General features: G+C 36.3%; 1 protein-coding gene across 12 annotated transcripts in view; it reads right to left on the bottom strand.

The window, feature by feature from the left end:
• HMCN1 (hemicentin 1) overlaps positions 1–27,946 on the bottom strand; it is a 532,161-nt gene that overhangs the window by 124,335 nt on the left and 379,880 nt on the right. For all 12 annotated transcript variants that reach the window (XR_013529004.1, XR_013529005.1, XR_013529007.1 and 9 more), the window contains 10 exons: positions 23,704–23,805; positions 22,705–22,881; positions 21,829–21,980; positions 20,154–20,277; positions 15,385–15,560; positions 11,919–12,015; positions 6,740–6,862; positions 5,835–5,996; positions 3,902–4,183; positions 2,191–2,355 (listed from right to left, as the gene is read on the bottom strand). Coding sequence is in view for 8 of the 12 variants with exons in the window: in XM_035280045.3 (XP_035135936.3) it covers positions 2,191–2,355; positions 3,902–4,183; positions 5,835–5,996; positions 6,740–6,862; positions 11,919–12,015; positions 15,385–15,560; positions 20,154–20,277; positions 21,829–21,980; positions 22,705–22,881; positions 23,704–23,805 (1,560 nt within the window). In the remaining 4 variants the exon portion in view is untranslated. The remainder of the gene's footprint in view (positions 1–2,190; positions 2,356–3,901; positions 4,184–5,834; positions 5,997–6,739; positions 6,863–11,918; positions 12,016–15,384; positions 15,561–20,153; positions 20,278–21,828; positions 21,981–22,704; positions 22,882–23,703; positions 23,806–27,946) is intronic.

Here is a 27,946-nt window from a genome sequence, read left to right as displayed (position 1 = left end):
TTGAATTCTCAGGAGGACTAATATTAATAAAACAGAAGAGTCAGGAGACCGAAGACCAAGCAAGTAATATACCATTCATTCGATTCTCATTTATCTATTGCACAACGCAACATGTTCTGACTATAATACTGAGTAACTCGTTTGGCAGCCCCACAAGGTGAAATACTTATCATATGTTCACTCAGGGATCTCCAGCTGCTAGTCAAGCAAAACAAAGATAAAAGAGACCAAAACAGCACTCCTGTAAATTTGTAACATACTGGAGTACATCACTTGAGTTTGCCTTTTTCACTTCCAGGAGCTCTGCTGCACTTACTGTATTTAATAACAGTTCCTACTTTCTCAGTAATTGAACATTTTTTAAAAATCCAGAAAGATGAATATAACTTCAAGCCAAGAAGACAATGTGTTTAGGCTTTGGTAACCAAATTTTAATAAAATCTTTGCCATTAGTAAGCATTTCTTAAGCTCAACAGGGACTGAGTCCTGTTCAGTTAAAAACATCATAGTGAAGACATAGGAAAGTTTCCCAGGACGGGAGACCACACACCTTTACCAGGTTGTCTATGACAACAACAATAGGTATTGGACCATAGAAGCAAGTTAACACAAACAAGTCTGTGTTAACTGTTTTACACATCTCATTTTCTCCTTACAGAAACCCTGAGGCAAATACTATTATCACTTTACAAGTGACCACACCGAAGTTAGCAAAGTTAAGTAACTAGTCTGAGGTCATAAATATAGTGAGTATTATAGACAATAAATGTGGTTAATACCAATGCACATTTTTCATTAAGCTCCTATCACTTATAGACCAAGATCAGGAAGAAACAGGGGGAACTTAGGTTTTTTAGAACTGATTATAGCACTGGGAAGGACTCTTTCCTGAATATGCCTTCAGTAGTGGTAATTAAAACTTAGAGCACATTTAGGGGAAGAGAGCTTACTGCCACTTACTTCTGGAAATAGAAAAAACCAGCATAATCTTTTCTACACCATGGCTCATCAAATATTTAAATTTACTTTGGATTGTATACAAAATACACTACAAGGTTTATTTTTCCAGGCTAAATATGAACATATTAATTATGTGATAATTCCCCATCATAGTTATTTTTCTTTGAAAATACGGTCATTAAGCCTTTCTTCTTGTCTTCCTAATAAATTCTGCTAAGTTCATAGTGCAAAATATAGCTTGCTTTTCTTATTGGAGAAAATACAGTTTATTGATATGGCAAAATAATGCATTTATTGTCTTGATAATCACATTGTATTTTAATGCATACTGAGAAACTAACACAATTCAGACATCTTTTCATATTAAGAGTTCTGAGGCTATACTTCACCATAATTTCATCACTGGTTTGATAAGTGCAAAGAGATTATAAACTAGTATAATTAGAAAATTAGATAGAGGGTTATCATGAGCCTTATTTAACCTTCATCTCGTTAAGTTTAACCCAAAAGCTCCAGCATGAGGTGTGTTTGAATTTGGATGTCTTCAATCACACATTAGGTATTTTTCTAAGTATCTAAGCTCTTTATTAATATAAAATTTGGCAAGATTATCTTAGTCTGTATGCGGTCATTACCAAAATGGGCCAAGAACATATTTCTGCAGCTTGACTTAAATATCTCTCTCTATGCTTATATTGATCTACAAATGACAAACTATTTAGATTTTCCTACAAAATTATATGAGGAATAAGATCAGTATCTCTTGACAATAAAGTCTTAGCTCACAGGAAACTATCACATCTTAGAAATGTAAACATCACTGAGATTAGTCATGAATACGTTGAAATACTAATATTCGGTTATAAAGGTATTTTATATAACAGGATTCACTGTAGACTTTGGATTCAGTTTCAGCACTTCCTATAAGTCTTTTCAAATTGGTTGATACTCATTGTAGCATGAATGCTTTGACATGTCCATGACTGACGTAATCAGCAAGTGTCAAGATTTGTTTTCTAAAGGGGTCTAGAGATATTTGGAGATTTCCCATTTTCATATAGCCTCTTACATCCTTTCAAATATTTTTTTCTTAATATGATTAGTGAGTATTATAGTAAGCAGCTAGGTTAAAAAAATAAAACAATAAAAACACTGAGAAATCTGAAATTAAGGAGAAGTTGTGGCCATATGAAGCTAACAAGATTATAAAGCTACCAGAATTTCTAATACCTGAGAGAATCCTCACAGAATTGCTAACGCTGATAGGCCACCCATCTTTAAGCCAGGTTATGGAAGGCAGGGGAATTCCAGAAGCTTCACAAGTCAAGGATGCTGAGTTCTTTTCCACCACACTGATATTTTCAGACCTATGGTTTCCTATGATGCTTGGAGGAGCTATAACACAAAATAAAACAAATAGGGAATGGAAATATTAGTCACCTGATGCCTATGTTTGATATACTTGATGCTGTATATCAAATATTAAATCCTAAAATCCTAAACAGTGTATGGTAATAAGACTTCCATCTTCTGATCATCAGTAAACAAAACAAGCAATCAAAACAGTCAGCTCTGTGTGTGTGTATCTCATTCCTGGAAGTAAAAATGTCACTTCTTCCCCAATCTTAGCAGTCAATTATTTTCATATTGTTATTCCAATAGTGGTTAGTGATTTTGTGTGAGTTAGTCACCCCTTCTTTTTCTTTAAATTGCAATTTCAAGTTTCATTTTAGATTAAGGGGATACACGCGCAGGTTTGTTACATGAGTATATTCTGTGATGCTGAGGCTTGGAATATGATTGATCCCGTCACCCAGGTGGTAAGCATAGTACCCAGGAGTTTTTGAACCCCTGGCTCCTTTTCTCCTTCCCCTTTGGTAGTCCCCAGTTTCTACTGCTGCCATATTTTTGTCCTTGAAAACCCAACTTTTGCTACCCACTTGTAAGTGAGAACATGAGGCATCTGATTTTCCGTTCCTGCATTAATTCACTTATGATTACAGCCTACAGCTGCATTCATGGTGCTGCAAAGGACATGGGTTCTGGTTGTGTAGTATTCTGTGGTGCATATGTACCACATTTTCTTTATCCAATCCACCATTAATCAGCACCTCGGTGGATTCTGTATCTTTGCTACTGTGAATACGAATCACTCGTCTATTCTTGCAAATTTATAATATGGATTCATTACCTTTTTAAAGAAAAGATTTTCTAAAAAATCAATCATCTAATCCTAAAAATTAAGAGCAGTCCAACAAAAAATACTTAAAACTAATTCATCTTCCCTTTAGTGTTATGATTCCTATAGCTTTGGTACATAATACATTGGCTGCAAACTACAGGATATTAACACTGAGCTTCATGCATGTCTTAACTGAGTTCAAGTTACAAGATCTGTGTCCATTAAATTTACCACTGTTTCTATAGTTCTAAAAATTATAGTTCAAATTGTACACAAAGTCATTGTCCCTGTGTATGTGTATGTTTGGTCTATTCTAATTGACATTAATGACTCATTAATTAGAGTTAGAATATTAAAGCTGACTTCAGTATAACTCATGCCCAACTAATGATGAGTCAGTAAATTCTAAGGAACTTACAGTTATACAAGCCAAGTTAAGTCAGCTAATTTGGAAAACACAAAATGAAGGAATTTTACTTGGGACGGCACTGGACCAAAAGCACTTGAAGACCACAGTTTTCTACTTTAGTGTGTGCTTTCCTTAAAGAATATCTAATATGTGTTTATTTCAGCAAGGTAAATAATGTGAGGTCAGGCATAGAAGGATAAATGATGAGACTGACCCAGGGAAGAGGTATATATGATTAAAATGATGGATTATAAATAAACGACTTTCAATACTTGATGCCTATACCTCCCATCCAGGATGCTAGATTATATTAGCCAGTGAATGGACATATTGACCCTCTTTATTCTTACCATGGACACTTAAGTCATATTTTTTGTCAGTCATTCCTGCTACATTCACAGCAACACACACATAACGGCCTGTGTCAGATACATGAACGCTCTTCAGCTGAAGGATGTGACCTTCATCCAGTATTTCCACTCCCTTTGCCTTGATCAAGGGGCGGCCGTCTTTTATCCAGGTCACTGTTGGTTGAGGAATACCCTGCACCTTACACTCCAAGGAGATACTCTTCCCTCGGGTCACGACAATCTCAGTGGGGTGGCTGCCACTGTTGGTTATGGTTGGTCTAACTGTGGGTTGGAGGAAGATAAAAAAACAAAACAAAATAGGAAAAGTTTGCTTCAAGTCTTACATAGAAATTTTCGCCTGCCAAACTTAAATATATTTTTATGTTAAAATGCAAACTACTAAAGAAAAGACCCAGGACTAACAGACATGATATTATGCTGAGAGGTGGAATTCTTCTCCAATGTTTTAAGTAAGTTCAGACCTAAAATGAAGCTATCAACACAGCAAGAAAAGTCTGCTGTGTTTGCTAACTTCCCACTTTTGAGAAGCTGTACAAATATTTGAACTAATGATGTGTAGCCCTGCTTTACATAAGACTTCCTAGTGCTCATTTAAAATATGTACAGTAGCCTAGCTTACAACCCAATGCCTGCTACCAACTCCTTTTTTCCTTCTCCCTTTTACAATATGAGTTGGAAACGCTGAGACAGTTTCTCAGTCTTGCTGGAAAACTGGGGTAACCACATGAACGAATTTAGGCCTATAAAATCTACACAGGTCTGCTGGGGATTTGGGAGAAAATTTTTGCTCTCCTGGTAAAAGAGAAAGATACCAGTCCTTTCCCTTCCTCTTGCCTTCCATGTGGAATTGATACCACAGTTACAGCTACCATCTTGAGGCCATGAAGGAGGGGCAAGGGGAATGCCAGAGCACCTATCCTGATACACTTAAGCTGCTGACCAACTCCAGTGACTAATGCTAACCCCTGCCACCTCATTATATGAGAACATAAACCTTTACTTGGTTCAGACACTGATAGCCAGTTAGTCTGTTACTTGAAGCTGAATTCACATATCACTGGAACAAAACTAGATCAATTCTAATATATATGTGTGTGGGAAGAAAAGTGGGCCAGTGTCAGTAATCCTGTCTTCTAGTGCCCGTCCTACTACACACAAGCCAAGCGACCTTGTTCAGCTAATAAAACCTCTCTGATCTTAAATGTCCACATATATAGCCTGGCACAGTGGCTCACACCTGTAATCCCAGCACTTTGGGAGGCCGAGGTAGGCAGATCACAAGGTCAGGAGTCAAGACCATCCTGGCTAACATGGTGAAACCGTCTCTACTAAAAATACAAAAAATTAGCCGGGTGTGGTAGTAGTCCCATCTACTCGGGAGGCTGAGGCAGGAGAATCGCTTCAGCCTGGAAGGCAGAGGGTTCAGTGAGCAGAGATCGCACCACTGCATTACAGCCTGGGAGACAGGGCGAGACTCCGTTTTGTCTTACATATCATAGCTCATATGAAGATTAAATGAGAATATAACTGTCTTAAGCACTCTAAGATCTTATACAAGTAAAATATTCTTTAAAATAAAGTATTTTTACATATTGTAAATATCCCCTATGGTAAAATGCTCCCCCTTCCCCCTCCACGTGTCCACTATCTGCCCCCAATGAATTACAGCCATATTGATGTGTCTGCCATTGGTGGGCTAATGCAGAGTGGACAACTGTATGGCCGAATAACTAACAGCCAGACGGAAGTACTTGCTCTCCAGTTACGTCAGTACAATTTAAAGGTGTGCGTCATATGATAGTTACAACCATACCATTTTGAATGAATACTGAAGATATTAAATAAGGTAAATGAGAAGGATGAAAAGATTTAAAAGAAAATTGTGCTAAAGCCTGGCTAATCATCAACTTACTGTAAACTTGCAGACTGTATTCCTTCTTTACGGTTCCGGCAACGTTCGAAGCCACACATGAATAGAGTCCTGCATCAGATTTTTCAGCAATTGAAATCTGTAATTGCCTGCCCCCAGACAAAATCCTAACTCGCCCCATGGAATCAGTCAGCACTGGGGAGCCTGCAAAGAAGTACAAATGGCAGAATACGAGGCAGAAATTTAAAGCATTTTGTATACATCACTAAGTATGATACTTGTTCATTTCGTTCAAGTACATAAAAGGCAAATGACAGTGTAAAATAATCCTGCCCTAGTGTGTAAAATGAAGGAGCGCTAATATTTCAGTGAACTAAAAATGTAAATGATCTGTCTGCTGCTTAGTGGCTTAAAGAGATGTTGATAAATAAATTGAAAATCTGGTCAAATGCAAAATTCAATCTTAATGTACGTTGAAAATTGTCACAAAGAAAAAAAGTTACTTTTTAATGATATGGACTTATATATTCAGGAGGTACAAGCACAGGTTTGTTACATGAATCTGTTGTGTGATGCTGAGGTTTGGGGTATGACTGAACTAATCACCCAGGAAGTTTAAAACTTATTTAAAAAAGAAAATTTTGTTCTTTGAATGGAGGATTCCCAACGTTTATAGCTGCCCTATAACGTATTTGGTTCAAAAATAATCAATTGATGAAGAAAATTATTGTTTTCTAGGGAGGGGTTAATAGTCTTAAAAATAAAAAATTTCAGCTGGGTAGTGTACAAGTATCACATGTTGCACATTTAATATAAGGCAATTTTGTTGTCTAGCATTTAGTATGCAAATAAAAATTTGTTTAGAATCTGACACAATTTGTCAAACAAATTAAATCTCCATCTTATATTTTCATTTAGTTTTATAAATTTCAAGGATGAAAACTGACCTTTCTTCTTCCAAATGAGATTTGGGGGTGGAATACCACTTGATTCACACAGAAGACTCATAAGATTCCCTTCAATGACTGTAAGTTGAGTCAGTTCATCAGAACCATAAATATTTGGGGGGACTGGAAAAAAAATATTATTTTTATACTTGTTAACATATAGAATTTTCCTAACAGTTTACATGGAGGATAAAAGGTTTCTACTCAAATGACATAAGGAAGAAATTGGGATATAAAGTTGACATCAACGTTGTACTAAAAGTCACCTGTCAGATGTAGCATAAACAGCTAATAGCAGACTTCCCACGTACACAGATATAAATTTAATTATCAAAATATTCAGAATGGCATAAAATGAAGCTACTTTATTATAACTTATAAAATATGTTAGCTAATAGAGCTATTATAAAATGTATATTTGATGCAAGATACTTAGATACCTTGCATCAAAAAGCTAAGGCACCTACCAAATTTAAACTTAGCCCAGTCAATGTTGCCTAGCTTAGCTTTGATTATCTCAGATAGTGAACAGAACCGGAAAAATAAGGCATATAACATATACTAAAGAACAGAGACAAAGGGTTTCATCTAAAGAAAGGACATATTACCTATTTTAGTCTGCATAGACTGCTTCTCTACTGGCCTAAAGCTTCTCCCTGGAACCTTCAAAGTGAATACGGACTACCCATGATTTTCTCAAAGGGGCTGGCGACTGCAGCTGCTGGCTGAACTCTCTGTAAAGACACTTCTTTGGCTACAGGACTGTCAGCTGGTAGATGGCTTGTTCTTCCAAGTTCCTGAGAGTTGAGGAGTGGGAGAATCCTCCAACCTCCAGTGTGGCTTCTGGTCAATGTTCAAACATCCCATGTAAAAGCTTCTATTCCTTTGAGGTTCATATAACCAATTTATTTCTCTCTCTCTCTCTTTTTTTAAAGCCCATCTGTAAACCTGTCATTCTTCTTTTATTTGCTGAACAGTTTGATACATGTTCATATACTTTTCATACTAAGTCTCTCACCATTCTGTATGAAATCAACATCCACAGGCATAACCAGTTTAAATACTCAGCCCTGATCTACTCATCCCACTCTCCATCAGAGGCCATACCACCTCTGAGCCCTTCCAACATCTAGAACACTCCTCCTGTAATTTTATGAATTTAGGTCTCTTTCTGACAACTTCTCTATTCTTTTTGCTCTCTTAATTATTCCCATTTCTCAATTCATTGGCTTCATTGAATCTCAAGTGCTTTCACCTCTCAGAAGTCCCCCTATCCAGCTGCTACTCTTCTGTTTACTGACTCTCTCCTCAGCTTAGATTTCACAGTCAAGTCAATATTTGCAACTACCTTGTACCTTTGCCATTCTTATTTGACAACACTCTTACTGTGGATGAATCCTACAGTTTACTCTGTTGTCACAGATCCCACAGACTGAAAGTTCCAGAAAAAAATGACACAATTGCACAGATTGCCACTACTATACATTCATGATCTCCATTCTAAACTCTACCCTTCTCTACTCCCATGGCTTCCGTTTATACAAATACTTGAAAATCTCTAACTGTAATGGAGACCCTCTCTGAGGTCTAGACTTTTTTTTTTTTTTTTTTTTTTGAGACGGAGTTTCGCTCGTTACCCAGGCTGGAGTGCAATGGTGCGATCTCGGCTCACCGCAACCTCCGCCTCCTGAGTTCAGGCAATTCTCCTGCCTCAGCCTCCTGAGTAGCTGGGATTATAGGCACGCGCCACCGTGCCCAGCTAATTTTTTTGTATTTTTAGTAGAGACGGGGTTTCACCATGTTGACCAGGATGGTCTCAATCTCTTGACCTCGTGATCCACCCGCCTTGGCCCCCCAAAGGTCTAGACTTTAATATCCAACTAACTACTTGACATCTCAACTTGGATGCCTTAGAAACATTGTCAAACTTGGCTTGCCCAAAACTGAACTCAGCCCCCTTTGTTCCTTCCCACAGCCCAGTTGGCCAAGCCACACACATCCACCCTTGACTCTTCTTGTTTCCATACCTCTTCATCTAATCAACTTAATCATGTTGATTCAATAAATACATCTGGTTTCTTCTTCTAAAATACAGATCTGAGCACCACAGTCCTCCTTTAAATCCCTTTATCACATTTAGAATCAAATCCATATTTTTTAAATTGATTTAAGAGGCTTCTTCAATACGCCTGTTTTAACCTTGCTACCTAGTAAGGTAAAACCTCTTTAAAGCAGTGTTTCTCCTCTCTCCTAATATTACACTAGCTCCACAGTGAATGACGTTCAGCTCAGTGAATACAGACAGTATTCTCCAGGACTCTGCATTGCTTTTACCCTCTTCAGAGTTAATGCCTACTCCTCCTTAAGGGCTCAATTAAATGTGTCTCATATGCTTTTCTACATAACCACCTATGAGAGCTCTTAGATTTAATTTTGACTACCTCAAGATATTTCTCCACCAGCCAACTATAAGTTCTATGAGAACACTGTTGCCTTTCTAATTGCTCTATGTCCACACATGGCACAGTGCCTAGAACACGGAGAGCATACCATAAGTATTTTTTGAGTGAATCTCTCCTTGATGTCTCAACTTTCTCCCCTATCATTCATTCTTATATCCATTGCATTCTGCTTTCCACTACTGCATTGCTTTCTTTTTTGAGACAAAGTCTCATTCTGTCTTCCAGGCTGGAGTGCAGTGGCGCAATCTCGGCTCACTGCAAACTCTGCTTCCCAGGTTCAAGAGGTTCTCCTGCCTCAGTCTTCTGAGTAGCTAGAATTATATGCACCCGCCACCAAGTCTGGCTAATTTTTGTATATTTAGTAGAGATGGGGTTTCACCATGTTGGCCAGGCTAGTCTCAAATTCCTGACCTCAGGTGATCCACCCTCCTTGGCCTCCCAGAGTGCTGGGATTACAGGTGTAAGCCACCGTGCTCAGCCTGCATTGCTTTAAAGAGGTACTGGTTTGTAAAGTATATTTTGTAGTTTATGACTAAATTGACTTCTCTGCAATATGTGGTATTACTCATTCACCCATACATCCATCCACATCAAACTTACTCATTGTATTCTTCTGGGAACAACATTGTTGTTAGTTTCTATGACACATTTTTTACTGGGTTTTCCTCTTACCTCTTAGGCTCTTCCTTCTCAGTTTCTTATCTAGAGTCTCTTTTACTAGCTCTCTTCTTATAAGGTTCCCCTGAGAGCCATCCTATTACTCTTCTGTATACATTTTTTTACCTTCTCCAGGTGATTTCATCTGCTACCTATATAGTTATGTCTGCAAGCATATGTTTTTAACTCTTCTCTCTCCTAAATGATAGGCTTGTATTTATGGCTGCAGGGAGGGCAGCTTCATGTGGTCCACAGGTACCTCAAATATCACAAATGAAAAAGAAAATTTTCACCTCAGTTTCTAATTGATCATCGCTCCTAATTTTTTTTCTCTTTTTTTCCCCCCCATTTTTACTTGATAACACTTAGCCTAGTGTCTTGTCCATATTGGGAACTAGATATAAATACTGAATAAATTAAATATCAAGTGAACTAGATATAAACAATAAATACTTTTCCTATTTGAAAGAAATGAGTGGCTGGGCATGGTGGCTCAAGCCTGTAATCCCAGCACTTTGGGAGGCCAAGGCGGGTGGATCACGAGGTCAAGAGATCGAGACCATCCTGGTCAACATGGTGAAACCCCAGCTCTACTAAAAAAAATACAAAAAATTAGCTGGGCATGGTGGCGCGTGCCTGTAATCCCAGCTACTCAGGAGGCTGAGGCAGGAGAATTGCCTGAACCCAGGAGGCGGAGGTTGCGGTGAGCCGAGATCGCGCCATTGCACTCCAGCCTGGGTAACAAGAGCGAAACTCCATCTCAAAAAAAAAAAAAAAACACGAAAGAAATGAGGATGGAAGAGAAGGGGAAATGGAGAGGCAAAATGGGTAAAAAGAGGCAGGAACAGAAGTTAATGACATATAAGTAATATGTAATGAATATAAATTTACCATATAATAACCTTTACTTTTTAATAGTAAATTAATCATTTTACAGGGTGTATAACAGCATTTTTCATAACCTGCCTGAAGCGTTTTTTTAAAATGATAGTCATATTACATCAGTGCATCCTTATCAAATTTTAAGAAGTATTTGTTCTCCACTGGAATAAAGTTATTTCATCTAGTTTTCCTTTTTTTTTTTTTTTTTTTGAGACAGAGTTTCGCTCTTCTTGTTACCCAGGCTGGAGTGCAATCGTATGATCTCGGCTCACTGCAACCTCCGCCTCCTGGGTTCAAGCAATTCTCCTGCCTCAGCCTCCTGAGTAGCTGGGATTACAGGCACCCGCCACCATGTCCAGCTAACTTTTTGTATTTTTAGTAGAGACGGGGTTTCACCATGTTGACCAGGATGGTCTCAATCTCTTGACCTCATGATCCACCCGCCTCAGCCTCCCAAAGTGCTGGGATTACATATGTTTGTGAATAAGCTTTATAAATAAAAGGTAACTTTCAGCTTGTAATCTCAATAATTAAAAAGTTTAAACAAGTCAATCAAAATAAAGAGGGCTTAAAAGTTATACATGAGTGTTTTTAAGGTACGTAAGATACAGGTAAATATACTAGAAATGGAAATCCTTGTTAGCTGATAGCCACAGCTGAGGCAAAAGTTGTGATTCTTTATAAGAATGACCTTAATTAGCAACAAATGATAAAAATTCAACTGTGAATAGCTTTTCTCCGGTTATCCTAGTAATCGTATCTCCCACCACGCAAACGCCTGTGTTCTCTCTCACACAGACACACAGACACACAGACACACACACAGTTTGCATAGATAATTTGGCCTTTTGGCTTGTTTTCTTTCCAGTGAGGACCCACCACTATTCCCTAGAGAAGGCCCAATCAAGATGAGATGCTGGCTGTGGAAAGTAAAGGGCATGTGACTCAGGCGGATGAGGAGAATCCTTTAACATCAAAGTTGTAAGAAAGCTCACCTGGAGTTACTGTTGAAGTAGTTATATGAACTGATACCCAAGGCAGTTCAGCACCCTGTAAATGTACTCATTGTTGTTCATCTACATACTATAATCAATTTTAGTTACATGGGTGAATGTCATTTTAAGTGGCAAAAAAACCACAGGCTGCATCATTTGCTTTCAAGAGCTGATCACACTTACCCCAAATGTTGACATTGTAGTTTTTTTCAGTTTTTCCAGCAACATTTGTTGCTTCACAAGTGTAACGACCAGTGTCTTGAACCTGAGCAACTTCAATCTGAAAACAAAACCATCCTTTGAAATCACTTTCTAACTTGGGGTTTTCTATTGACACTATTTGTGATTTCTCATTTTTATTCTGAAGATTCACAAACATGTAAAAAGTAGAGAGAACAGCAGTATAAATGGCTATATGCCCATCACCCAGTTTCAACACAACAAGATTCAACCATTTTCATCTATGCCATAGCTTATTTTAAACTCGTTTATATTGGGGGTTGAAGGTCTAGAATGGCCTTTTAAATACAACTCAGATAAAAAATTACAAAAAGGTACAATTTCTGATAAAATCATTTAAGACTTTAAAATATACAATCCTTATACATCCAGGAAATTGTCCAGTAAAATAACAGCCTTACTCTTGAAACCAATAATATTACATATATCTTTCTCCCATGCTGGGTTTGTAAGCTTCTTTCAGCTAAGTATTAAATTAGCGTCAATCTCCTGGTACTCAGTTTGGTGCTTGGCAAATGAACAAGTATCAGAAAATATTTTTCATGTATTTATGTATAACATGTATCAATGCTCATTCATCCATTGACCATCTGCAGTTATTACAAATCTTGTACTAGGTACAGTAGGAAGATATAAAGAGATATCATGTCAGATATGGTTTCTGATTGAAGTTTGCAATCTAGTTGAGAATATAAAGGACGTGAACATAAAAAATAATAAATAATATATAAGTAATCATATAAGCTAATACAAAAGATACAACAAGCAGTATGTGACTTATTGCCAACTGTTTGCCATCAATAATTTCTAAGACATTCAATGATCACTGCAGTTAGAGTGATGATTTGAAGTATCTGGCTTAGCAGGGTACACAGAAGTCAGTCAATAAACACTAATCGACTGATGTGAACAACAGAGCTGGAACTGGGTAAAAGCACAGATGGAGAACCAAATATTAGACTTGAAAGAGTATGTAAAATACAATCTCCTCACTTTACAGATAAGGAAACTCAATCAATCAAGAGATCTAAATTGCTCAAAGTCACATAATTAGTGGCAGGCCCACTCAAATCTGGGGTTACAAGTCCTTAAAGCCAGTATGCACAGGCCTGCATGTCTCATACAAAGAGTCAGGAAGGGATTACTAGAGAGGAGGGGTTAATATCTATTGAGTGCCTACGTGTGCCAGGCAAGACAAAATGGTAAGATTCTATTACTTGATTTTGTTAAAGACATGTGTGAATGGTAGCGCACAGGGAAGATACTTTTAACTGACTAATTAGGATTGCATTCCATAAAAGTTTTCATTCCTCTGGTCTTCTCCCTAAACCCCTCAATGGGACAAACTTCTGTACTCACTGAGATTTGCATTCATGCTGTTGACTCCCTCTGTCATTTGGTCAGAGATAAGGTTTGAGAATTTTACCAGATGCTTTCTAGAAAGCTGGGCTCAGCCCCCGAGAATGGGCCATGCTTTTTCCTTCTTTTTTTGTTTTTCTTTTCTTTGACCTGTAGTAGCATCCGGGCCTAATGTTGGCTTCTAAGTTGAAGACTAAATATTTATCCCATCTATGGATGTGCCAAACAGTCTTTTATGAAGGAAAGTTACAGTATTAATTTTTGAAAAGGTTTTTTAAATTCTGCAATTTTTAATTTTTGTTCTACAGATGAATTTTTGACTAAGTTTAAACTCATGAATTGTTATGCTATACTAATCTGCAGTAAAAAAAAAATTTTAGATGATTCTATAAAAAAATATTGTGTAGCTCAATTAGCTCACCCCTCTTTCTTTTGGCAGTGATTCTGGTCTGTCCTTTCTCACCCAGGTCTATGATTATAGAATCATAATTCTCAAGATCTCCGTCCTTTGCCTCTAACATACTCCTTTGTACTCCCCCACTCACCCCATCCTTCCGTCTTCCGTAGGTTACTGCCCAGCTTACTGCCCGTCATCAACTTCTCAAGACTCTCTTTATCAGTAATACCCCTCCTTTAGCAAGAGACTATACGGTGGTTAGTACCATGGGCTCTGAAGCCATACTCCCTGTGTTTTAATCCAATTTCTGTCTTTCAGTAACTGTGGGCGGATTACTTAGCTGGTCTTTTGATTTCTCAGTTGGGTTATTACGAGGATTTTATAAACATTGGGCCATCTTCTGTCCTCCTGAATCTGAATTCCTTAGGCTGACTTTCAATGTCACACTTTATTTCATGTAAATCAACCTTTTCAACATTATCTCCAAATATTCACTTTTTAAATTCTATGTTTCAGCCAAACTAGCTGACTTGCTTCCCTTGCCTTTTATCTCATCTATCGTTAAAACACTAAGTATTCCTTCAAGACTAGTCCTGGCAACCAGAGCCTCACCTTTTGCCATCCCCCAAAATGTATTATCTGTACCATCCACTTGGTAATTGACTCAGACCTACAGTACTCGTTGCATTTTTCAACTAATCTGTTACTTAGTTTTTTATGTATTTATAAGACTGGAAGACATCAAGGACATGAAGAGAGAGAGTGTGTGTGTGTTTGTGTGTGTGTGTGTGTGTTTAGACAGCATCTTGCTCTGTCACCCAGTCTGGAGAGAAGTGGTGTGATCTCAACTCACTGCAGCCTCCGCCTCCCAGGTTCAGACAGTTCTCTTGCCTCAGCCTCCCAAGTAGCTGGGATTATAGGTGCATGACACCATGCTGGGCTAATTTTTGTATTTTTAGTAGAGACAGGTTTTACCATGTTGGCCAGGCTGGTCTTGAACTCCTGTCCTCAAGTGATCTGCCCGCCTCAGCTTCCTAAATTGTTGGGATCACAGGCATGAGCCACCATAACTTTTTTGCATCTTTATCCAGAGCACCTAAAATGGGCATTTGCTGATTGGCCAGAAGACTGAAGGTGAGGCACACCTTGGATTATTTCTGTAATATTTTCCTGGAAGCATTTTTTGAGATAGTTTCTGGATATGATGACAAATATTTACATCTCACTAAGCATAAAATTTTAAAATATTGCAAACCTCATCAATAAAAGGGTTCCTTAGAGGCTGGGTGCAGTGGCTCCCACCTGTAATCCCAGCACTTTGGGAGGCCAACGCGGGCAGATCATGAGGTCAGGAGTTTGAGACCAGCCTGACCAACATGGTGAAACCCCATCTCTACTAAAAATACAAAAAAAAATTAGCTGGGTATGGTGGCACATGCCTGTAATCCCAGTTACTCGGGAGGCTGAGGCAGGAAAATCGCTTGAACCTGGGAGGCAGAGGTTGCAGTGAGCCGAGTCATGCCACTGCACTCCCACCTGGGCCACCGAGCAAGACTGTGTCAAAAAAAAAAAAAAAAAAAAAAGCATTCCTAGAATTTTATAAGAGAAAATTAGTCTAACACAAGACAAAAATAAATGAATGTATATCCTTACCTTTAGCACACTTCCATTTTCAGATAGACTGAGGCCTGGTTTCTTCAGCAAGGGGTGGCCATCTTTTAACCAAGTAAGAGTAGGTGGGGGAATAGCATCACTTTGACATAGTAACTCCACAGCTTGGCTAATGAGGACAGAGACATTCTGTTCTTCTCCCATAATATTTGGTGGAACTAAGTGAAAGATGAGTTTTCTTTCAGGAAAGGCCAGCACATTGTTTATATTCATTAATTAGCAGGACATATAATGAAAACCTTTATTTTTTTTTTTAAGACGTATGATCACAATCATTCTAACATACCCTCTTTGCATCACTTGGTTCAGACAGAATCAAGTACTAATAAATCACTGATTAATGTGTTCCTGTTGAACAACAATACTTCTCACTAACTTTTAATTTCAAAAACTTTTAGAATGGAAAGTTCTCATCAAGTGCCCAATTAAGAAACTTCTAGAACTAGATGTTACAGCTTAAGGTTTTCAAAGTAATAAATAACTCATGAAATATTTTAGAAACAATAACAAACTAAGAGTGAATACATATTCAATATTTGTAATTTTTGCAAAAGAAATAAATTTCATAGTCACAGAGGCAACATTAAAAAATAGAGTTGGAGGATATCATCTCACAGTGTGCAAAACATAAAACTGGTGTCAGACCACAGCTTGTGAAAAATAATATGACCAACTGCCAGTAAAGCTAGGAGTCTTCAGACTTGCAGTTTAGTGTTCTATTTGGTTTTCCATGGTGCTTCGTCAACTTTCTATGGAGTGAAGACCATGTAGGGTAAGTGACACAATAAAGAACAAATCAGTTCAATGACCAGCTGTACAACATACTCACAATTACATAAGAAGAGGAAATGAGTGGAAATTTTAATGAGATTAAAATTAGGATTCCCTGACAACATAAGGCTTGTTAGATGCTGAAATGTGTTTCAGAAAAGTTTAAGGAACCTCCTTCTCTTGGGTGTATTAAAGAATAAGCAATCATTTATCTTACATGGTTTAGGTACAGTCCTGCCAAGAATGAGATGGTGGAATCCATAACTGCTCAAGGACTCTTTCAGTTCTATATATGTACTCATTCAGAAAAAGAAACTAATGATGAAATCAGGCATTTTATAGAAGGGCCACTCAAAAAAAAAAAAAAAAAAACCAGAAGGGAATTTCCTTGGCTATTTCTCACAAAATCCCGTCACTATTCAGGGCTATTGAAAATTTGGCATATTTGTAGCATTTATTTTTTATTACAAGAAAGGTTAAGTTGTATTAAAATGAATTGTAAGGGACTTTGCAAATGTTTTTATAGAAACAAGATTTTTTGTGGTAAAAATATGATTATAGTCTATCAGCCATTGTTTCAGGCTTGATACTCCAGCACGTGGCAAGATAATGAAGGCAACAGACTTTGACTGCAGTAGTAGTATTGTGGCTCTGTAACCATGAGGTTTCTCTGTTACCATGTCTACTACAAAGGGAAAGGGTATGAACTAAAGATCACTTTCATGTGCTGTTCTGGGGTGCAGGACATATTATGTTATGCCAAGGGAAGTTGATGCTAAGGGAAGAAACACACTGCACAATGGCTGAGATTGACCAACGGAGCATTTGTGCAGAGATTCACGGTGTTCCTTCCGCTAAATTTAGTAGCACACACAGACATCTGGCTCTCAATAAGATTAAAGTAATTCATGAGAAACTATAAACACTGACATTATTTTTGATGTGTAACACATTCGATGAAAGACACATGATTAGTCTGTTTGAGATTAAAAGTGCTATAAAAATAGCAAAGTGAGCACAATTAATGCCACTTTCTATTCTTTTTGTTTTCGTTTTGTTTTGATGGAGTTTCTCTCTTGTTGCCCAGGCTGGAGTGTGATGGCGCGATCTCAGCTCACTGCAACCTCTGCCTCCCGGGTTCAAGCAATTTTCCTGCCTCAGCCTCCCGAGTAGCTGGGATTACAGGGGCTCACCACCATGCCCAGCTATTTCGTGTGTGTGTGTGTGTGTGTGTGTGTGTGTGTGTGTGTGTGTGTGTTTAGCAGACAGGGTTTCACCATGTTGGCCAGGCTGGTCTCAAACTCCTGACCTCAGGTGATCTACCTGCCTCGGCCTCCCAAAGTGCTGGGATTAAAGGTGTGAGTCACCACTCTTGGCCTAATTATTGCCACTTTCTAAAGATGGCATGAAAACAGATTCACCAGTCCTAGCACTCATGAAACCCTAAATAGAATAGCTGATTTCACAGCTTGGAAATAATTTTAGGTAAAGTTTGGCTTCATTGAATAAAAAAGTACCATTACTATATAAAAATAGGTTTGTCTTAGATTATTTGTAGAATTTACAAAAGAGCATGAGCTCATTAAGACTGCAGAAGTGAAAGTCGGAAACAATTCAAAACTTCAGACTGCTAATTCATTTCCACATATATTTTCCTTCGGTTACTTTTCTTTATAGCTAAATGAGTTAAATCAAGTTCAAAAGGAAACCATGTTTTTTAAATAAGAGAAAAAATGCAAAAACAATTGAAGCAAATCTAATTACAGCCGAGGATATATGTTACTGAAACATCTATTTTTTTTCCTGTCCTGTCTCTCATTTCCAACTTTTTGTTTAGTCTGAGAGGAGAACAAGGGTTCTACCCTTTAGATCCTCAGCTTCCTTAGATGTTATCCCTATTCTGCTTTGTGGTTATGTTGCTTAGGAAGGGATGTGTTCTGGACCTGTTTCTCATCCTAAGCACTGTTTGTTAAATTTAATTACCAAAATCAGTGTTGCCATAGTTGCCGGGAAGCTGAAGAATGTGTTATCTCCAAGAAAGTTCTCTGAGCTTAAGTTTAAAGAAAAGGTACTACATGAATACAAATCTTTTAAAAACTCAATTCTTTTGTTTCAATATCTCATGGTGTGGCAAAACATATTCTGAATTATACCAGAGAGAAAAAGTTTTTAATGAACTACCCATAATTGTAGGAAAAGCTATTTTGCCTACTGTCTACTTCTCCTACTCCACCCTACAAGATCATACCCCCCAGTGTAAACCTGAATGTGATTTACCTCTGGGAATTAACATTCATTAGGCTCCAATTAGACACACATTACCAAAGTTGCTACTACAACTATAAGAATATAATTTATGAAAATAACACTAATAGTGAAATATAGATTGAAAACTGATTTTAGATTAAAAACCTGTTTTAGTTTTACACTTTTTCAGCAGCTTGCTGCATGTGTATTTAATGGCTAAACCCATATACACATTGGCAAACATATATATCAGCTAGCTACTTGACTTTTGTATCAGAGGAAAGACCCTGATTTTCAGCCTAAGGAAGTGGTATGGAAGTATCTTAGCAAATGATAAAGAATAGTCATGCATGTTTCTATAATTTCTGGAAAATATCAACTCTTTATTATCTCCCAGGTTCGCGCTTGACACTAGCCAGTGTAGAAATGTGAGGAGACCACCTCAGACTTAAGTGTTGGCTAAAACCCAGTCAATACCAATGGCACCCCTCTACTTGCTTCCTAATGACTGATGAACTATCGTGTTACATACATACATTGATTGATGAATCAGTCTCAAAGAGTATTTCAGAATAGACTTTCCCGTTCTTCAGAAAGCATAAAAGTGACCCAGTTCAGGGAAGGAGTTAAAATTCCTGGGATTGGGCATTACAGACTTGTCACCTCAAAAACCTAAGCAAATCTGGATACTGGATGTGAATTCATGTCAATTGCAGTAGCAACAGAACAGAAAGAGCATAGAGAACTCTTTGGTAGTGTACTGATGCCAACTAAAACTTTCACTAGATATGTATGATATCCATGTTATATCAAGAGGTCTTTTTACTAAAAAATTATATAACAATATATGTTATTTGTGATCATTACGTTTGCACTGGCAAACTTATAAAGAGAAGACAACATGGTCCACATTGTCTGGAGGTAAATTTTTTTTTAAAAGGTAATATATTTCAAATAGGAATGAATTATTTGGAAGTGAGGTAGGACTTTAGGAGAAGGCCTGCATTCTGCATTAACAGAAATTCTTCAAGAAGTCATAAAAGAAATAATTTCATATTCCATGAACTAAGGAATATAATGCAAATAAAGGCACAGAAAAAAGTCTAAAAGAGTCCTGAATGTAAAGGTGTACTGCAATGTGGACTAATGAGCATAATATATAAATGGAGCTCAAGAGGCCCCAGCTTTTTTATGGGGCTCTTCTGCTGTGATGAGATCAGCTTTTGTGAACATTGTGAACAGCATTGAGGGCGGACAATAACTTGAATTTTGTCTAAATTTATATTGAGCTGAACTTTTTGCTTCTTGAAGAGCCTTTAATTCACAAACATAGTATTGATCACAAAATATGCTGATTATAAATAATTAGAAAGTAATAAAAATGATGGCTTTGAGTAGAATGAAGAACGCTACTTGAAAAGATACTTGCTTCAGTAAGAAGATTCTCTCTTCTAAAGGGCAGAGCTGCTATCCACAGCCATGGTTTTCAGAGTACTCTATAAAACCAACACCCTACATACTGGATGTGGGCATTTTGCTTTCTCAGAACTTTAAGAAAGGAAATCATCCAAAGTCAGATATAAGGCAGAAAGAGAATTTGATTTGAATTGATCATGTGATATCATTTCTAAGGTTCATGGTTCTTTATTGTCAACTTCCCTTAACCTTCTCAATGATTTTTAGGACCCAAACACATCTACATCAGAGCAGAATTAATTACTAAAATGTCTCACCATATACTCTGAGGTCAATGTCCCTTTGCTTTTCCCCAGCAGCATTCACTGCCACGCAGGTGTACCTTCCTGTGTCACTGATTTGTGCACTGGTCAGTGCTAGGATTCGACCACCAGAGAGAACCTATCAATGATAAGAACACTAAATAATGAATATGTTCCTGAGAATAGTAGGTATAACAGACTTTTTCTCTTATTTTATTTGAGGCTAATAAGCTGACATTTGCCTTTTAGGAAGATTTTCCATTGGACATTTTTAAGTAGGCAAACATCATATAATACCCTTTTCATCTTTTCAGTGGAAGGATGTAAGAGGCTGGAATTAAATTTGGTAATGACCACTGAAAATAAATCTTTACATACAGCATCAAATGAAAGTCAAATTCTATCCATGCTCACTACAAAGAGATAGAAAGAGAGGCTAGAATTAAATTTGGTAACAACCACTGAAAATAAGTCTCTACATATGGCATCAAATGGAAGTCAAATTTTATCCATGCTCACTATAAAGAGATAGAAAGATGCCAGGGAAGAAACGTGAGTGGGAATAAGAGGAGCTAATTCTCTTTCTAATTTTTCCTTGGGTGAATAGGCAAGAAGGTAAAATTAACAACAAAATAGTAGCCAAATTAAGTAATAAGCTACATTGATTATCCTTTTATCCCCTGGGTTCAGTTGTATTTCTTTTCTTTTTTTTTTTTTTGTTTTGAGACAGAGTTTCGCTCTTGTTACCCAGGCTGGAGTGCAATGGTGCGATCTCGGCTCACTGCAACCTCCACCTCCTGGGTTCAGGCAATTCTCCTGCCTCAGCCTCCCGAGTAGCTGGGATTACAGGCAGATGCCACCATGCCCAGCTAATTTTTAAAATATTTTTAGTAGAGACGGGGTTTCACCATGTTGACCAGGATGGTCTCGATCTCTTGACCTCGTGATCCACCCGCCTCGGCCTCCCAAAGTGCTGGGATTACAGGCTTGAGCCACCGCGCCCGGCCTGTATTTCTAAATTATTGACATTAATTCTGGATCTTCTATGATCCCAAATTTTGAAAACATTAGGTTTTCAAGAAAACCTGAAGCAGCAGAATATTCAGAGAACTATGCTTTCTGTTAGGCAAGAGAAAATTAGATTTTAAATTAGGTATACGTGCATTTCTGTATTTTAAATTTTGATTCAATACAATACATTTAAAATTTTTCTAGAACTCCAATTTTATTTATATTTTCATTACAATTTTTCTTACTGTATTATTTGATGTTTTTATAAAAGTATATATGCTCTGTATAGTCTCTGATTCATTATTATTTCAAGACATTTAAACCTGAATTCTACCAGAAAATTCCTGTTTGTTGGTTAACATTTCTTTGTGTAAAGTATCTATTGTGGAGTGGCAGAAAGTAGAGTGGGGCAAGTATAAAACAACAAATATCTAAAACAAATGGTCAAAATACAACACCTACAAGTAAGGCAAGAGAACTCTTAGAAACAGTGAGCTTCTAATGAATTGTTTAGGTATCCCAGTTAAGTGTCCATGGTGTTTATGGTCGCATATGTGTAGTTAAAAAATAGCATCTGTAAATCCTTGTTCTCTAAATCTCTTCAACAGCTTTACCTGTGTGTACTTCCTGTACTGAATAATCAGATGGTAAATTCCACCAATGAAATGAATGAAGGTACCTGTATTCCATTAGAAAAACTAGAAACAGGACTCCCATCTTTCAACCAGGTCAGACTCGGTGCAGGAATACCTCTGGCTTCACATTCTAACCTCACTGGATTATTAACCACCACTGCCACCATGTTATTGCTGGCAGAAATTGAAGGGGGTACTGAAAAAAAAAACAAATGAAAGTAAGAAATGTTAATATCACAGAGTTTGTGATCTAAAGTGATGAAAACTATACGTAATGAATACAGTATTGTGTTCTTATTGGAGGGTTTGTTTGCTTGTTTTTGGTAAGTTCTTTCACATCTCTTATTTAAGATCTAATAGCAGCCATCCTGTGAGGTAAATAGAGCAAGTATCAATTTGTCTATTTTGCAGATGAGGAAAAAGAGGTTTTGCCAATTTGTTTAAGAAATCAGTTTTTAATGCCAGAGTGGATTTATTTCTTGATTTCTTGTGTGTGTGTGTGTGTGTGCGCGCGCATGTATGTACATATACCCCTTCACTGCTTCCACTGTAGTATGTTAATTACCAAATCCTCTTAAAAGCATTATTAGAGATAATCACCCAAAAACATGTCGTTAACTAATATCTACGATTCTTTTAGAAAGCATTTACAAGCAGGGTTATTTTTGTCATTAGCTAACAGTATCATTAATTATTTCAACAACTCATTGAAAGCAAACTTTAGTCAACAGCATGTGAAAATTGAGCATTTTGATAGGAATCAGGAATAAGCACATTTACAGGTTTTAGAACACTGTGCTCTTACATAAAGATGACAGTAACACACTCTGTTAAAGACTTACACTAGAATTGTATAGAAGAACTTAATCATTTTGAATGCTTCTTTACCCCAGAATGAATCTAGGTGAAGTAGCACTAACCATGAACTTGCAGACTGTAAAATAACTCTGTAGCTCCCGCTGAGTTGATGGCCACACATTTATACATGCCAGCATCTGAGATTTGGGCACTTTTGATATCAATGATCTGTCCTCTGTTCAAGAAAGTCATGCTGGTGGAACCTGAGAGTAGGTGATTATCTTTGTACCATGTAATAACTGAAAGAAGAAGGGGAGAAGATGATCTATGTAAGCTTTTGTAAGTTATATATACTAAATAGGATCTTAGCTAAGTCACAACTGCTTTATTCTTATGCTTATCATTTGAATTTAATCTGATTAAGTAATCTCTTTAGCTTTGATTTTTAAGAGAAAGTAATTCTAAGAAATACAACCAAAAGCTAAGTTGGAGAATCTTGAAAATGAATTTAGAGGAAAGATATTCTTACTATCTTTAATATATCAATATTATTGCATAGCAAACTTTCAACCTTTAATATATCAATATTATTTAATAGCAAACTTTCAACCTATTTTTTTGTTGTATATTTCTTCTCATCTACAGAATTTTGGCTACATGTCTAATTAAACCAAACACTATACACACTATTAGCCTCAAAAAATTTATGTTGTTATTGATTCATATGAATAATCTACCAGTGATGGGAATATACAAAATAAAGTGGTAGTCTCATCAGTATGACGCTTTGATCTAGTTTCATTAAGATACTTTTAAGTTAAAGAAATTTTCAGCATACATGGATGTAAACCACCATGTGGGTCTTGTGGCCACAATATTGACAATAAAATGATTAAGGTATTCACATATTTCTACATTGTTTAAATAAATTGTTTCATGGAGTTAAAAGCAATAAAAATTCAAAAATGTTATCTACCTAATATTCTTATCAATGTTTCACCCATGACATATATTCTATAACCTGTTGTTTAACAGTAATTAGTATATTATGCTCAAAAACAGTTGAAGTTACTCTCAGAAATCTTAAAATATTAAGTTATAGAGCCCAAAAGTAAACGTACCAGGAACAGGATTTCCAGCTGCCTTGCACTCCAGCTGTACAGGGTTGCTCACCACCACAGTCTCATTCAGCATCTTCCCTGAATCTTCCAGACTAGGTGGTTCTGTAAGAGGCCCAAACAGATAATTATTTTTTATTAATAGAATATTTAAGCTGAAATTGTTTGCTCAATTAAAATTATAATTTTTCTTCCTTTCTTATTTTTTTCACATATATACCCTGATCTATTTGGAATGAAAGTATACTATGAAATAGACTGAAGAACAGGATTAAAAAAACTCTTAACAAGTTTTCTGGATCACACATTTCTCTGTGTCCAGATAGGAAAATCTTTAGAATTACAGATTAGTAGAGGAGTAAAAAAGAAAAGTTAAAGAAACATTTTTTATAGTACTTAATCTGATTGGTTTGGTGAGTAACTATCTTTGCCAAGAAGTAATTAATCTACTAAATTTGAACTCTTCCAATGAAGGAGAAATCAACATCTCAAAATATCTTACTTTATCTTTGGACAGTAATTTGGCTGGTATCTTTGGACTGTCTTAAACTATTTCAAAAAATTAGAATAATTTTTGCATGTTTCTTGGCAGGATTTTTCTTTTGATATAAAATTTATACTAAAGTTAGTCACAAAATAAAACAGAAAAGTACATTTTCAACTTTAAGTAATTACTGATAATGCTGATCTGTTGTTATTTAATGTACTTGGAAAGTAGAAATTTGTAAAGTCTGAGAAACATAATATAAAAGAAATAACTTGGAACATTAATGACATGTTTTCAACAGTATCTCAAGGAGTGTTAGAGGCATACCAGGATTTAAAAACTTATAAGTGAACTAAAGATTGTGTCTTGTTTGAAGAAGATACTTTAAATTACTATCTGAAGTTGATAGAAAAACACACACTTTAAGGATTTGCTAAATTTAACTAATTCAATGCACTAGAGACCCTCAACCCACATACAATCAATAAATCCATCAATCCATTAATCTACCAAAACAGGAAAGGGGGAAAGAAGGAAAGAATACAAGAAAAAATAAAACTAAGTAAAATGGCGGAAATAAAATTAAATATATAAACATGAATGAGTTCATTTCATTGTTTAATCGACAGTTTTGACACCTAAAATAGTGACTTCTGACACTTTAATACTTACATGAATGATATGGTTTGGCCGTGTCCCCACCCAAATCTCATCTTTAATTGTAATTCCCATAATTCCCTCATGCTGTGGGAGAGACCCAGTGGTAGATAACTGAATCATGCAGGCAGTTTCCTCCATACTTGTACTTGTGCTAGTGAATAAGTCTCATGAGAGCTGATGATTTAGAACCATGGCTTGGCTTGGCTCTCATTCTCATCTGCCTCCATGTGAGATGTGCCTTTTGCTGTCCTCCATGATGAAGGCCTCCCCAGCTATCTGGAAATGTGAGTCCATTAAACCTCTTCCTTTTGTAAATTACCTGGTCTCAGGTATGTCTTTATCAGGGCAGCATGAAAATGGACCAATAGAATGGGTTACAATGATTTTTTTAATTAAAAAATCTAAGTGAATAAGGAGCACAAATAAAAACCCACAGAAATGTTACAATAAGGAGCTGGATGAAGATATACAACAATTTGAGATCAATTTCCGACAACTATACAAAGCAAAAATTGTTGGACACGACAAAGCAACATGATTTATATTAACATGTTACAATTGATGAATAATATTATATAATGACAGTACTTTATGCATTGACTAACAAAGCAAAAATTGTTAAGAAGCAAGGAAAATTGGAAAACTCTAAAAGTGGTGTATTTAATATGTCCTCCTCAGAACTTGGCATGTAGTGAAACAAAAAATACAATATAAAGAATATGAAAAATAAAAGTACCCATCCAGATTGTGTATGCATATATGTATGTGTGTGTTTGGGGATTTGTAGTTATCAAAGAATATATATGTTTTTCAAATGACAATAGATTATTTTCAAAATGAAATATTAGTCCACAAAATACCAATTAAAGTATTTTATATTCACAATTTAATAAAACTATAAAATATAAATAAGCAACAAAATTATAAAGCTATATCTACATGGGAAAAGTCTCATTAAAGATAAAATCAAGATAAGAGTGTAGGTTTAGAAAAACATAAAATGAAACCAATTAATATTAAAACCTATAGGATGTCACTAAAGCCAAATTAGCATATTTTAAAACTAAGAAATAATGAAAAAAATGTCCTAAGCCCTCAACCCAGAATTCAGAAGAAGACCAATACAATAAACCAAAAGAGACTAGAAATAAGTAATAAAAATAAAAGCAGAAAACAAAATCAAAGAAGATAATAAAACTCAAGGTTGTTTTCTGGTAAGTCTAAAATAAAGTCTGTTTTCAAAAGTAGATGTCTTTTGGGTAAGATCTCTTTTGTTCTGGGAGATCTTTTTTGTTCCCAAAGACTCACCCTAGAACTATCCTTCACTCTTAAAATTCCTTTTGTATTCATTTAATTCCATGTAGTAACCCTAAATGTTTGAAATGCCTAGAATGTTTCTGTTTTCTGCACTGAATCCTGATTATTCAACACAATATTTAAGGACATAAAACCTCTAAATATGGCTAACTAACTTTTCCAACTGGAAAAGAAGAAAGGAAAAATAATCAGTCCATGGCACATTCAAAATAGCTTTTAAAATACTTGAAGCCTTCTGGACTGAAGTGCTCACTGAAGAATTTGACAGACTATGTAGCTGCTACAATAAAACACTATGATGGGAATAAGAAATACAAGAGCTATGGAATGGGTTGGTGATTTCTCACTTCACTAGAGAACTTAAAGAAAGAAAGATTGGATGTCAGCAAGAATGCCAGACTAAGGACTCAAAAAATCTACTCCTTCATTAAAGAAACAAAAACATTGGAAATATCATCAAAATCAACCTTCTTAGAACTTGGGAAATTAACCAAAGACTTGCAAAAATCCAAAAAGTATTTATTAAAAATAAATAGCTAAATTTCATTAAGAAAAGTGAGTTCTGTGGCATTTTAACTGACCTAGCCCTGTCACCCTCTCTCCAGCTCAGTCAAACCAGAAAACAAACAGTCCAATAATCACAGTGAAAAAAGCAGCCTAACAGATACCGAAGGAAGTACAGCAGGTTTTGAGCTACCTGAAAGTACCATTCTGAGAGAATTGTCATTATTTGACCTGTCTGGCCTCTCCTTGAAAATCCCTATTTGCATGATTCGTCTTTATTTAACCAGACTCAAGGTTCTGTCAGCACAAACCTTTCCTCAGGGGGATTTTAACATCTGTAAAACAGATTTCATAGAACTTATACAGAATTAGTTTCCTTATACTTCTATAACAAATTACCTCAAACTTGGTAGCTTAAACAATACAAATGTATCTTATAGTTTTATAGGTTAGAAGTCCAACATGGCCTGACTGGGTTAATATTAAGGTATCGGCAGAGCTGAATTCCCTTCTGGAGGGTCTAGAAGAGGATGTGTCCTTGCCTTTTCCAACTTCTAGAGGCCATTTCCTCCATCTTCAAAGCCAGTAATGGGCAGGGTGTGTGAGGATGTGTGTGGAGCATTCTTTTCACATTATGTCACTCTGATATTCTGCTTCTCTTTTCCACATTTCCTTATGATTACATTGAGTTCATCCAGATAATTAGGGATTATCTTCCTATTTTAAGGTCAAGTGATTAACAACCTTAATTGCCCTTTATGATGTAACTTATTAACATGTTGAAGGATAAGGATATGAAAATTTGGGAGGATGCCAGTATTCTGCCTATTTACTAATGAATCAAGGCACAATAATGAAAACCAGCAACAAAAACGATGACAATAAAAACCATGAGGAGAGAAGGATATGATTTCTAGAGTTGCCATATTACATTATTTAAAATATCTACCTTTTCAACAAAAAAAATCACATATTCTAAGAAACAAGAGAGTATGGCTCCTACACAGAAAAAGAGGCAGAATAGAAACTGTCCATCAGGAAACTTTGGATTTACTAGACAAAAACTTTAAATCAGCTATTTTACATACAACTGGCCCTCTCTGCAATGTCAATCAACCACGGATTAGAAACTTTTAAAAATAAAAAAGAATACAACAATAAAAATTAATACAAATAAAAATGTAATATAACTACTAATTACATAGCATTCACATTGTATTGGGAATTAAGTTATCTAGAGATATTAAACTATACAAGAGGATGTGCTACATATAAATA

Source organism: Callithrix jacchus, chromosome 18 (genome assembly GCF_049354715.1).
Source record: "Callithrix jacchus isolate 240 chromosome 18, calJac240_pri, whole genome shotgun sequence".
Lineage (NCBI taxonomy): Eukaryota > Metazoa > Chordata > Mammalia > Primates > Cebidae > Callithrix > Callithrix jacchus.
This window is presented reverse-complemented; position numbering and strand designations above follow the sequence as displayed.